This window comes from Lycorma delicatula, chromosome 4 (assembly GCF_047948215.1).
Source record: "Lycorma delicatula isolate Av1 chromosome 4, ASM4794821v1, whole genome shotgun sequence".
NCBI lineage: Eukaryota > Metazoa > Arthropoda > Insecta > Hemiptera > Fulgoridae > Lycorma > Lycorma delicatula.
This window is the reverse complement of record NC_134458.1, coordinates 8,163,533-8,177,361: the sequence shown is the minus strand read 5'-3', so window position 1 is coordinate 8,177,361 and position 13,829 is coordinate 8,163,533. Positions and strand designations below refer to the sequence as shown.

The 13,829-nt window shown below is 30.4% G+C and overlaps 1 protein-coding gene across 4 annotated transcripts in view; it reads left to right on the top strand.

Moving 5' to 3' along the window:
* RhoGAPp190 (Rho GTPase-activating protein 190) overlaps positions 1-13,829 on the top strand; it is a 307,804-nt gene that overhangs the window by 158,824 nt on the left and 135,151 nt on the right. For all 4 annotated transcript variants that reach the window (XM_075362254.1, XM_075362256.1, XM_075362255.1 and 1 more), the window contains exons 11-15: positions 834-986; positions 2,081-2,195; positions 3,122-3,245; positions 4,562-4,763; positions 10,972-11,142. In XM_075362254.1, the coding sequence (XP_075218369.1) occupies positions 834-986; positions 2,081-2,195; positions 3,122-3,245; positions 4,562-4,763; positions 10,972-11,142 (765 nt within the window). The remainder of the gene's footprint in view (positions 1-833; positions 987-2,080; positions 2,196-3,121; positions 3,246-4,561; positions 4,764-10,971; positions 11,143-13,829) is intronic.

Here is a 13,829-nt window from a genome sequence, read left to right as displayed (position 1 = left end):
AGGCATTAAGGGGCTGTCGATTTACCTCAGACGAAACAGTGAAAGAAGCGGTGCATTCCTGGCTGGCAGCTCAACCGAAAACTTTTTATGAGGGTATCAGGAAGCTTGTGCAACGATGGACCAAGTGCGTTGAAATGCAAGGGGACTATGTTGACAAATGATGTACATACATGTAAGTTTCCTATTTGTATTGCAATAAAATTTATAACTACATTGCAGATAATAATTGAGTTACCCTCGTATTTTAGAAATTATTGATTTAATGAATTATGTTGTAACATAAGCACTTCTGCATGTCTTTAGAAGAAATAAACAAATAATAAGTTTTTTATGAATATTTAAAGAAAATTTTAATAAATTACTATTTAGTTTTAGTTTTTTATAGCCCATATGTCTACTTTGTGCTTTATTTGTAATTGAAAATTGTTGATAATGGACACAGGTTATGAATACTTTTAGATTTTTATTACTGGTAGTGTCGTTATTTTATGTTAAATATGACAACTTTTTTGCATTTTTTTAAAAGCATTCAATGTGTTAATAACATGTTAAAACAATTTTATATTAACAAAATCTCATAGTTTACTTAATTTAAATTAATTACACATATTCTTGTATGAAATGGGTACACCTCAAGTTGCACAGTTTCGTGAACTGAAATAACATATATACATATATGTTAAAGTATATTACCAAGTAAAGTTTATTAATTAAATGTAATTTTACTTGTATATATTGCAATCAATTTCTTATCAGAACCTTAAATTTAAATTGTTTTGTTTGAAAAATGATTTTCTTTGTAAACCATATTTTTTTTTATTTACATTTTTTAGGTATAAAGCATTAGATAGGTTAGATCAAGACAGAAAATTAATGCTGTTTCAACATCTTGGATTTGTACATTGCCCCATTCGAGAACACTGTCCTGCTTTTCCTAATTGTATGGATGCTTTGATCGAAAGAATATTGGCAAATAAAGCGCACAGGTTTGTTTATTTACACTGATAAAATAGTAATACCGTTACATTTAAATTACATTAAATGTAAGGTAATCTTATTTATATTTAAAAGTAAAAGCGCCCTTTCTTTTTATGTGCTCTGAATTCTTTTGTAATTAGGTCTATGAAGATGAAATATAAAAATTTAAATTTAAGAGTTTAAAAGGTGTAACGTTTTTCAATATTGAAAAAACCTGATTATGGTGTATATGAATTGCTGTCCTCTGAACTATAAAATCCATGTTAGAGTTTCACTGTTGTGTGTTGAATTTTTTCCTTTAAGAAATTTTATTTGAATCACAGCAGATTAAAAAAAAAAAAACATTTTTCCAAAATATTCATTATTATAAATCTAAAAAAAAACATTATTAGTTTTTTATTCATACTTAAATATGAATGTATGTGATTTAAATATATATTATTATTTTAAAACATATGATTGCCAGTAAATGATTATGGTCAGCATCTTTATTAGGATTAAGAGAATATTAGTAATTAAAATGATGTGCTTTGTAAATTTTGTCTGGATGCCAGGTTGAAATTTATATATTTAAATTGGAAAGCAAGAAACATTAAAAATTTTACTTAAAATCTAATACTAACTGGCCATTTTTACCATTAAAACAGTAAAGCTCTTTCTTTGTTTTGAACTTGATAATTGTTTTGTAAATAATAGCTTTATGAAAAAATAGCTTACATATAAGGACCTCCTCTGTATTGAAATGCAGTGTAGTATTAATGTTCTTCATTCTTGAAATGGTTTTTAAAAAAAATTATGCATAAATACCCCAGTTCTTCATGAAAGATATATGCAAATATCTGATTTTCATAGATTGTTCATAGCTGTAACCTTAGATCATAGATTATCCATTTTTTGTTTTTGTTTATTTTTTTAAAAGTAGTAAGATTTACAAAACGTTTCACATTCAGGTAGGAAACGTTTAATATAATATAAGAACAAAAAAACACCTTGCAGTTCATGATACCTCTTCAGCATTGGCTGCTTGAAGGGTAAGAAATGATAAGGTTATAAGCAAGTTATGTTTTGGTATTTTGTTTTGTCAGTATTTTTTTTTTTTTAGGCCTTCATCGTGGAATCATAGTAATCAGTGGTTATTAAATCCTGACAATAATCAGTTAAATTTAGTTATACTTGGTGTAGGAGGACTTGCTGAAGAATTAACAAATCAAATAAGAGTAAGTGATGATAAAAATTACTTTGTTTATTGTTGTTAGTAATTTTAAATTAATTGTGTTTGTTTTTTTAATTATTTCATTTTGAATTATGAGAATATTTTTATTTAGCTTGAATTATATACCTTTTGCATCAATAACATGTTAGGTATAGGTGATTTCAAATTAATAAATCGTTATTAAAAATGTTCAGTTTGCTAATAAAACCCAGTACAAAATAATAGTAATGTGCAATTATACTACCACAAAAAACAATGTGATAGAAAAAAATAATTTTAAAAACTTAAAAACAGCATTTATTGTATTACTATTTTTTTTTAAATTGAGTAATATGGAAAAGTTTCAGAAGGAACAGAACAAAAAAAATCTGACATTTATAGGTCTAAGTTTTCAAGAATAATTCTCAAATTGGATGTTAGGAGCACTGTATATTTAAAAGGACAATATTTGCTAAAAATATATAACCAAAGCTTTTTTAAGGGGCACAAATTAAAAATAAATAAATACAGAAATTAAGTGTGAAATGAAAATATATATTTCAATTTTTATTGATAGAATCTTCTTTATATTCAGTTGTATACACTGATTAAAATTGCTAAAGAGATAAAAAAAAGTTACTCGGATATCTTTCACATTGTCATTGATGATTGGAAATTAAATGATTTGTCATAGGATTTTGAAATGCTTGCTCAAACTCAGTCAAATAAATAGATCTTCGAAACCTCCTCCCTAACAAAAACATCTGAAGACCTGACAGAAAGGTAATTGCATTTATTCCAGAAATTTTATATAGATGATGTTATATATTTTTTAAGTATAATAAAGTAATTTTATGGGTGGCTGTAAAGTTAATGCATATATTTATATTTCAAAATATTTTCATTTGTTTACTAGATCTAACCAGTATTTGTCTCCTTTTATTTGGTTAGGCACAGTGTGAAGATGATGAATATGAGATAGACTGTCATTTGTATGGTTTGGAATATAGGATAATTGATGGAGATGTCAGTTTACCTCAAAATTCTTTTCAGTCAGCTGATTTCCTGCCTCATGGTGAGCATCTAATTTTATTATTTTAATTTAAGTCTATTAAGGTTGTCATTTTTATTTATATGTAATTTTTTGGAGTGATCACATTATTTCATGGTCATGGAAACTAAGATTCTTACCCCACTTATAAAAATCTCCTATGATGTCTACACTTTAATAACATGTCTGTGAATATTTTAGGTATCCTGTTTTCATGATTTGCACTTTAATTATAGATACTTCATTCCTTGTCAGTAGTTTTAAATCATATGCTTTTGTAATTTTTATTTTCTGTATTTTCAGTCGGGTTAAAAATCCAAATAACTTTTACTCAGTATAAGGGAGTAGGATCTAGTCACTTACAGACTAAAATTTTTTGCTATACCTTTGACAATAAGGTTTGCATAATGGGAATTTCAAGACTCTGACCAGCTTTCAGGCAAATCTGCTTGCACAGATTGAAGCACTGTGGTACAGTTCAAAACAGAAGGTATTGTTACTATTCGTGAATGATGAAATTTGCTTATCTACATTATTTGTTCAATATTATCAAAATTATACAATAAAGAACACGTATTTGTCAACAGTTCAAGCTTTTCTGTTTCCATGATTGTTCGGAGCAGAATAAATCTTTTTGCAAACATCTCTGACAACTTAAAATTTTATGTTTTTAATCTATTGTAATTTATATTAGGTTTCTTTAGATATAGTTTTGATAATATTAATAGCTGATGATTTATTAATCTATGAAATAAATTCACTTAACAATAAGTGAATGTTCTTATTGCGTTGAGTTGAATTTTGGATTAATTGTATTTATTGTAATAGCATTTGATTATGAACAGTCAGGTCTTTTTAGTGTGTAGATATGTATGTATGAATTGGTCTTAAAATGCACTTATCCCTGCTACAATATTTGTTTTCTATTGCAGGCTAGTACTGTTAAGTTAGGCTCAGGGCTAAGTTTTATACATTTATTGGTTGGTAGTGAATGAATTAGTTGTGATAGTAAGTTGTGTCTTGTGACATGTATGTTATATAATCCTGTAGTTCATGTGGTATTTTGACAGCAGTTACAGTCCTACTATTTCAAAAATTGCTGGACAAAATAAATAATTGTACTAGTTGTAGTAGATTACTAAACTCATTCAATTTTAGCAGCATACTTTGCCAGGTACAATGAATTATATATAATACAATGAATTATATAATTTGGATATGAGTGTGAGTGTTAAGCCATAATATTTAATCTATTTTTAGCTCTGCTTTTTTTCCTTAAATTTTTTCTTGTTTTGTTAAAACTTCTGTGAAATCATATGCTATTATTTAACATTTTTCAGGATGTTTTTGTGTTTATTCAAATTCTGAAAGTTTTGAGTATGTGAGAGAAAGTTTGGAAAAAACATTACTTTCCAATTTAGAACAAGACGATAGATTACCTTTTCAAGGATTACCGATAGTTATCCTATTTGTAGCCGATTCACTTTTAGAAGAAAAAGAAATTTTACGATTGCGAGAAGAGGGACAGAGTTTGGCTGATAGGTAAGAACTCGTCATTTTATTTTATTTGTTTTAAAATACTTAGCTTATCTAACTCTGTATATTGTTGTTATAACAACAATAATAATAGTTTATTATTGTATGTGTTACTTTTGTGTGTGTTTTATTTAATATTTAAACTGTTGAATGACAATTCTATTCTGGAACATCACACCATTAATAGAGACAGGTTATAGTTTGCTTTTATGGATTGTTTTTTACTATATAAAAAAAATAGCCGATTAGATTTTTTCATCACCTGTTCTTTACAGTCCTTAATTTCATTCAGAGAGATTATGTTACATCTGTTATGTTCTATATTAACTGAGAATAAGCATGGATCTTCTAAGTTTTTATTTTCAATAGCACTTCAATATTGTCATTCAGAATTGCGAATGCAGCATAAATTTCTAGACTTCGTACTTCATTAACTATTTATTAGATTTTTATTTTTTAAATGACTGACCTTAACATGTTCTAGTTAAGTCATAATATTGTTTTCATGTCTTTGCGGTCTTTCCATACAGTGTAAAATTCAGATTTAGGAAATCCTTGCTGGATATTTTGTTTTATTGACTGAAAACATAACTTTCAAAAATTAAAAAAAATTCAGGTGTAAAAGGTTCTAAAAAAAGATGTAACTGTTAAGTTTCTAATGATATTGTAAAAATAATCATTACTCTAATCAAGTGTATTTCAGTGATCTTCAGTGATTGGCCTGGCAAGGGTTTAGTAACTCTCTTAAGCCATACAATATACCAGATTGGAGGTAAGTTTAAGCCATTATATATTTTTATTTTTAGTGATTATCTGATGCTGCCAGAATATTAATCCCACTGGTTTATCTCTCAGCTTTTATTTTTACTGGATTGGTGCTGTTCTCCATTCCTTTCAATTCTCTGTTAATCTTTTAACTTCACAAAAATTATTACTTTGTTTTCAGCTGTTTTTATAAATTACAGATTTTGTCTTCCTCTACAGGTTTACCTTCTGTCACCAACAGATTAGCCAAACCTGGCTTCTTAATGTATGACCTTCCAACCTAGCTCACCTCTTATCAAAATTTTTCTATAAAGCTCACCATTTTTCTTTTACCTCTTCATTTTGTTTTTCGTTCTATCTAATTTTTCAAGTTTTTTTTATGAATTGTTAAAAGGCTGCATACTTTGCTCATGTGACTCTTCATTACTGTAAAATGTCTTATTCATTCAAATATCATTTAAGCCTTTTTCCAATTCCTAATATTCACATTTGATTTCTTTGTTTTTTACCTTGGAAGCTTTCATTGCTTCTGCTAGTCTGTTTTTGTATTTTTTACTTCATCTTACCAAAGTAAATAGAAAAGCTGTACTGTATTTTCTGATATAGTATGTCTTAATATATAATTCAGGTGTCTTGTTTTTATCCTCTTTCAAAACATTTGTTTTATTTTTAAATTGAATTTCTCCTGCCAGTGATTCCAATAATAAGTTCACTGTTGTGCTTATATGTATATGGTCAGCATGAATACCACATTATTCTATAACGATTTTAGAGTGACATAGGGTATTTCTGTTTCCATGACACTGCCATTTTTTAAGATATAGTTTACGTTTTTCCAATATGAATTCATTTAATATATTTTGTTTGAAAGATAAATTTTGTTATTTATTTTATGCTCTTAATTGTGATAAATTCTAATAGAAATTTCAACTAAGAATTGTTTATTTTATTGTTTTTTGAGAAATCTTTCATACATAAAGTTTCTATTATATGTATATATATTTTTTTATAAATATTTGCATTTATTTACTTACATCTGTGATTATTTCCTTCCAAAGTTTACATTATATGTTGAAAAATGAAATCTTGGTAGTAATAATTTGGATATACATCCTTTTTTTTAATACATGTGATTTTAGTTGGTATCAGCTGCAATGGTAATTAGTCATTCATAATGCCAGCAGCATGGAGTGAAAGTGTAATATAAATTGTTGATAAAATGAAAGTGAAAGTTGATGTAAGTATGTAACCTTGTTGATGTATGGGATCTGATTTCAGCTGAACAGCATTTATTGTTATTTCACATTTAACAATTTCTAGGGTGTTAACTCCATCTTACAAGTTTTGAAGAACCTCAGGTTATAAGGGGGGTCCACTTTTATTATTTTACTCAGGGCCCAAATGCTTGTGTTGAATCCCAGTAAATTTTTAATGAAATACATTTGATTAAAAAAAAGAAGAATGTAACTTATCTATGTTAAACAATATATTATGAGGGATATTCATAAAGTAAGGGCTATCAGCTTATATTTAAATATTAGTTGGTCAGAACACAGGGTCATGCATGCAGGGCCATCTATTGGTTGTTTACAAAGCCACTGCAGTTGTTTTTAGTTAGTAGTCATTTGCCTGTTGGTAAATGCAGATTGCAATCTGCAACAATCGTCTCTCCCGCCAGTTATGAAGTGCGCGCTGTGGTTAGATTTTTGTGTGCGAAAGAATCTTCAGCTGCTGAAATTCATTGAGAGTTGTTCCTTGTGTATGGACCTACAATAATGAGTGAAGGAAAGGCTAGACAGTGGTGTTGAAACTATAAAAATGGCCGCACAAATGTGCACGATGAAGAGCAAAGTGGCAGGCCCAGTATTCAGACCAACAAAATCGTTGAACAAGTGAACCAAAAACTGGGATGTGATCAGTGATTGACAATTAGTGTTTTGGCTGATGAATTTCCGCATTTTGACGCACCTCTATCTACATGATTGTCACAGAAAAGCTCGGATATCACAAATTGTGTGCAAGGCAGCTACTGAAGATACTCACCGACCAACACAAAGAGCAAAGAATGTGCAGTGAAGAAGCGTTTTTGGACCACTATCAACAAGATGGAGACGATTTGTTTTTCCACATTATTATGGGCAATGAGACGTGGATATCCTACACCAAGGCAGAATCAAAATAACAGTCAATGCAGTAGCATCATTCAAGTTCCCCAAAGCCAAAAAGGTTTAAGCAATCTCCATACTTGAGTCGAAAAAAGTTGGCTACCATTGTTTGGGATGAAAAGGGCATCATTTTGGTTGCTTTCATGGAATGTGGATCAACAGTTACAGCTGACGCGTACTGTGAAATGCTCGTCAAACTGAGATGTGTGATCCAAAATTGACAACGCGGGAAACTGTTGTCCGGTGTAAGCCTCCTTCGCAACAATATGCATCCTCACACCGCTGCCTTAACCAAGAAGATTCAAGATTTTTGTTGGGAACTTTTTTGACCACCCTCCACGTAGTCCCAACCTTGCACCTAGCAACTACTTCCTCTTCTTGCGTTTGAAAAAGTGGCTTGGTGCACAACCTTTTGAAAACAACGAGGAACTCACGACTGCTGTTGTCAATTAGTTCAATTCCCAGACAGTGAATGTCTATGTAGAGGGGTTAAGAAAACCCACTGGGTTGGTCTAGTGGTGAACGCGTCCTCCGAAATCAGTTGATTTGGAAGTCGAGAGGGGTTAAAGAAATCGGTGCAGCATTATGAAAAGGGCTTAACTGAATGGCGATTATGTGGAAAAGCGAAGTAGATATGTAGTAAACTAAAACTATAAGTAAAAGCCTTTTCTCACAAGTTAATTTTTTTTAATGATTAAGTGACCCTTACTTTTATGAATATGTCTCATATCTATTCTTAATATAAATAACAGTATAAAAAATTAAAAATTACTTATGAGTGAAAATGAGTACTATTAACAGTATTGAAATTTTTAAAAGCAACTGTTGCCTGCCTGATCTTATAGGTGCTGTAGTTTGTGTTATGTACATTTAGAATTTGATTTCTTTTTATGGGTTTGACATCAATATATACTGTTATTTCTTTCTAAAATTCAAAGAAATATTAATAAAAAATTTGTGTATTGGAACAAAAACAAGATGCTAAAATATTACGTTTTATTTTACATTTTATTATTTTAAAATACTCATAGCAAGGTAAAAGTTATATATATATATATATATATAGGGTGTTTCATTTTAATCCCCCAGGGGATTTTTCTTGTAACTATGCACAATACAAAAGATTGACTTAAACAAAAGTTGGTCAAACTGGAGGGGTATACCTCATGGTGATCTTGAATCTGACCTTGACTTATTTCAAGGTTAACATTATTTTTTTAAATGGAATAATCTATTTTTGACTCCCACCTAAGAAAAGAATGGAAATTTTACATTGTAATATGTGGTCACATGTATGCCCTTGAAATTCTTTTGAAGGTTATATGGCTAATCATCACAGATAGTGTTATACGGGTGATAGTGTATATGGATTACATGTTTTTGAAGGTCATATATCATAATCATATTCCAAGCCATTTTTCTCGCCAAGTATAGGAAACAGCATAAAAATGACTACAGAAGTTATGTGAGTAGATGAGGAGCATCCAATCATTACCTTGAGGTTGTTTCAAGTTCATCAGGGTTTTTCAAATTGAAGTATGTTTTTCTATAGCACCATTGGTAAGAGTGAAAAATGTCACATCAGTTTATGTGAATTTAGTGTTGTTATTTTATGATTGTTTTATTTTTTCTAGGTTCTTGAAGTTCATGATTTAGGAATTAATCACATACAGTATCCGATTAACACAATTTGCTGAACTTCAAAGACAGTACCAGATAGCAATCCTCTTCTCATAACTTAGAAATCTGTGACTAAATATCTGCGAAAAGAATCCAGCACCCGTATAATACTATCTCTGATGGTTAGTCATGTGACCTTCAAAAAGGTTCCAAGGTCATAGGCGTGACCACATATTCCAATGTAAAATTTTCTGCTATTTTCATTGATAGGGTCAAAAGTAGGTCACTACTTGGAACAAAAAAATTGTGTTCAAACAAAAATCATGTTTTTGTTTTAAAAAAGGTCAGGGTCAAGATCAAATCCAAGGTCACAATGAGATGTCCCCTTTCAGTCTGAGTAACTTTTATTTAGGTATTTTTTTTGTATTTTACATGGTTTATGAAAAAATCGCTAAGAGGCAGTAAAGTAAAACACCTGGTATAATTATTTACTTTAAACAAACTTTTATTTCTCAGTGTAGGAATTTATCACTTTAAAATATTTTATTGAAACTAATGTTTAGCCAACTTAATTTTTGAGTTGTATTAAATACAACTATATGGAATGCACATGCATGTGTATGTGTGCATGTGCACACACACACATACACACAAATGATGTGAATATTTCATTGACAATGCACTTGCAAAAGATATACATTTATATTAGTGGCTATTGTCACCTTAAAAATACTCCCTCCCTTGTGCATCTACATATTGGTTTAAATTGATGTTTCAATTTCTGGAAACAGGCCTGTGAACTCTTTCTGGTAAAGTCTCAAAGTTCATCACATTATGCTAAAGATCAATGAGGTAAGAAGTTAGAAAATCTTCATACTATTTTGACAGTCTTTAATTTTGGGAATTACCAGTGATCACCAGGGCCAAGTCCACTGAATAAACAGGATGATGTAATTCTAATTTTGTAATTGATTTTTTTGGTAAGAATTTCCATGGTAAGTGATATCTTTTGCCCCATTCTTGTGATAGATAATTCACTGGAGAGGCCAAAGTTCAGGTCTTTTCCTTTGAAAAAAAATTATAATTTTTTCATCAGCCATTAATTTTTAATGGCTAATTTAAACATAGTAGCTTTTTAGATTTTTTTCTGCAACAATACTAGCTATTGTTTACTCACTTGTGCTTGCTATACTGAACTGAAGGTTAGATGATGAGGAGCTCACTAATATCCAAATTGTATATATATTATTTTATCTAATTTTGGTATCCTACTATCCCATCTAACAACATCTTAGATTGAATATTTAGTATTTATGAGATGTAGTAGGAAGTTCAGATATACCTGACAGGCACTACCTTTATAGTCAACTTTTGTATACCTTTGTAATCGGTGCCTTTTCTGCATTCCTGGACAGTTTTGCATGCAGATTCTTTGTTACACTGTGTTCCAATAAAGAAGCAGTTGCTGTGCTTACCGCTGCTATTAAGATGCCAGTATAACTATACAGATAAAGACAGGTTGCAGGTGACATATTTCCCATGGTAAATATCCAAAGAAGAGGGGATGAAAGGTAAAGAGAGGAAGTTTAAGGAAGGGGACAATCAATAAACACATGCACACGTACATGGAGAATGATAGGATAGACTGATTTTTTGTTTTTTAGTTTGCAGTGTCCATTTATTGATGTATCTCTTGAAGATGTTGGTCCTGGTCAGAGATTTAATTCAAATCTAGTAGCTGATGCTCTACGCCAGTTGGTTCAAAGTATACGACATCGTGCTGGGTTTATAAATATTTATCAGTCTGTGATGGAGTGTTCTGAGCCAGATATAAGGTAACAAACCTTTACTTTCACTTTACTTATTCAGCCACATATAAGGTAAAAACCTTTACTTTTAGATTAATTATTTATTTATATCTCTGCTTACCTTGTTGTCCGACTTTGCTATCAGTAATTTTGATAAGATTGTAAGATGTCAGAAATAACTTTGATTAGGTGGGTTTTCACATATTATGTTGTAAATCTGATGTGTTATTCATTTTCTGGAAGTATTTTTAGAACTTTTTTTTAAAGTTTATTTTAACTAGTTTTTTTAATGACATCCTTCAGGGATAGAATTTTTATTGATTAACTTTGATATAAGTTTTCAGTTAAATGAAGTAATTTTTTTAAGGTACAGCTAATTAAATCATGAAATTTGTTTAATGAGATTATTAGTTATATTTTTTTGTGGGATTGTACAATATTTTAATCTGCTTATTACCCATGACATTTTAATATATGATAAGTGTACTTTATGTAATTTTTTAATTTATTCTGGAATTGTTTTTTAGCATAAAGAAATAAAATCAAAATTAGGATGTTTTGTAATGAAAACTTGTATCACTGATGAGATACTAATTGCTAACTGCCAAAAGGCAAATGGTGAATAACTTGGAAACTAGAAGATATGAAAAAGTAAGTGAATAATGCATAAATTGATTGAAAATTTTGTCTAAACTCTGACTGAAGTTAGAAATTTGCTTAGTGATGCAGACTTCTGTTTTTTTTTTTTTTGTCTTCAGTCATTTGACTGGTTTGATGCAGCTCTTCAAGATTCTCTTTCTAGTGCTAGTCGTTTCATTTCAGTATACCCTCTACATACTACATCCCTAACAATTTGTTTTACATATTCCAAATGTGGCCTGCCTACACAATTTTTCCCTTCTACCTGTCCTTCCAATATTAAAGCGACTATTCCAGGATGCCTTAGTATGTGGCCTATAAGTCTGTCTCTTCTTTTAACTATATTTTTCCAAATGCTTCTTTCTTCATCTATTTGCCGCAATACCTCTTCATTTGTCACTTTATCCACCCATCTGATTTTTAACATTCTCCTATAGCACCACATTTCAAAAGCTTCTAATCTTTTTTTCTCAGATACTCCGATTGTCCAAGTTTCACTTCCATATAAAGCGACACTCCAAACATATACTTTCAAAAATCATTTCCTGTCATTTAAATTAATTTTTGATGTAAACAAATTATATTTCTTACTGAAGGCTCGTTTCGCTTGTGCTATTCAACATTTTATATCGCTCCTGCTTCGTCCATCTTTAGTAATTCTACTTCCCAAATAACAAAATTCTTCTACCTCCATAATCTTTTCTCCTCCTATTTTCACATTCAGTGGTCCATCTTTGTTATTTCTACTACATTTCGTTACTTTTGTTTTGTTCTTGTTTATTTTTATGCGATAGTTCTTGCGTAGGACTTCATCTATGCCGTTCATTGTTTCTTCTAAATCCTTTTTACTCTCGGCTAGAATTACTATATCATCAGCAAATCGTAGTATCTTTATCTTTTCACCTTGTACTGTTACTCCGAATCTAAATTGTTCTTTAACATCATTAACTGCTAGTTCCATGTAAAGATTAAAAAGTAACGGAGATAGGGAACATCCTTGTCGGACTCCCTTTCTTATTACGGCTTCTTTGTTATGTTCTTCAATTGTTACTGTTGCTGTTTGGTTCCTGTACATGTTAGCAATTGTTCTTCTATCTCTGTATTTGAACCCTAATTTTTTTTAAATGCTGAACATTTTATTCCAGTCTACGTTATCGAATGCCTTTTGTAGGTCTATGAACGCCAAGTATGTTGGTTTGTTTTTCTTTAATCTTCCTTCTACCATTAATCTAAGGCCTAAAATTGCTTCCCTTGTCCCTATACTTTTCCTGAAACCAAATTGGTCTTCTCCTAACACTTCCACTCTCCTCTCAATTCTTCTGTATAGAATTCTAGTTAAGATTTTTGATGCATGACTAGTTAAACTAATTGTTCTGTATTCTTCACATTTATCTGCCCCTGCTTTCTTTGGTATCATGACTATAACACTTTTTTTGAAGTCTGATGGAAATTCCCCTTTTTCATAAATATTACACACCAGTTTGTATCGATCTATCAATCGTTTCCTCACCTGCACTCCGCGCAGTAATTCTACAGGTATTCCGTCTATTCCAGGAGCCTTTCTGCCATTTAAATCTTTTAATGCTCTCTTAAATTCAGATCTCAGTATTATTTCAACTTCTTCTTCTTCCTCTATAACACCATTTTCTAATTCATTTCCTCCATATAACTCTTCAATATATTCCACCCACCTATCGACTTTACCTTTCGTATTATATATTGGTGTACCATCTTTGTTTAACACATTATTAGATTTTAATTTATGTACCCCAAAATGTTCCTTAACTCTCCTGTATGCTCCGTCTATTTTACCAATGTTCATTTCTCTTTCCACTTCTGAACACTTTTCTTTAATCCACTCTTCTTTCGCTAGTTTGCACTTCCTGTTTATAGCATTTCTTAATTGTCGGTAGTTCCTTTTACTTTCTTCGTCAATAGCATTCTTATGTTTTCTACGTTCATCCATCAGCTGCAATATATCGTCTGAAACCCAAGGTTTTCTACCAGTTCTCTGTATTCCGCCTAAGTTTGCTTCTGCTGATTTAATAATTTCCTTCTTAATATTCTCCCATTCT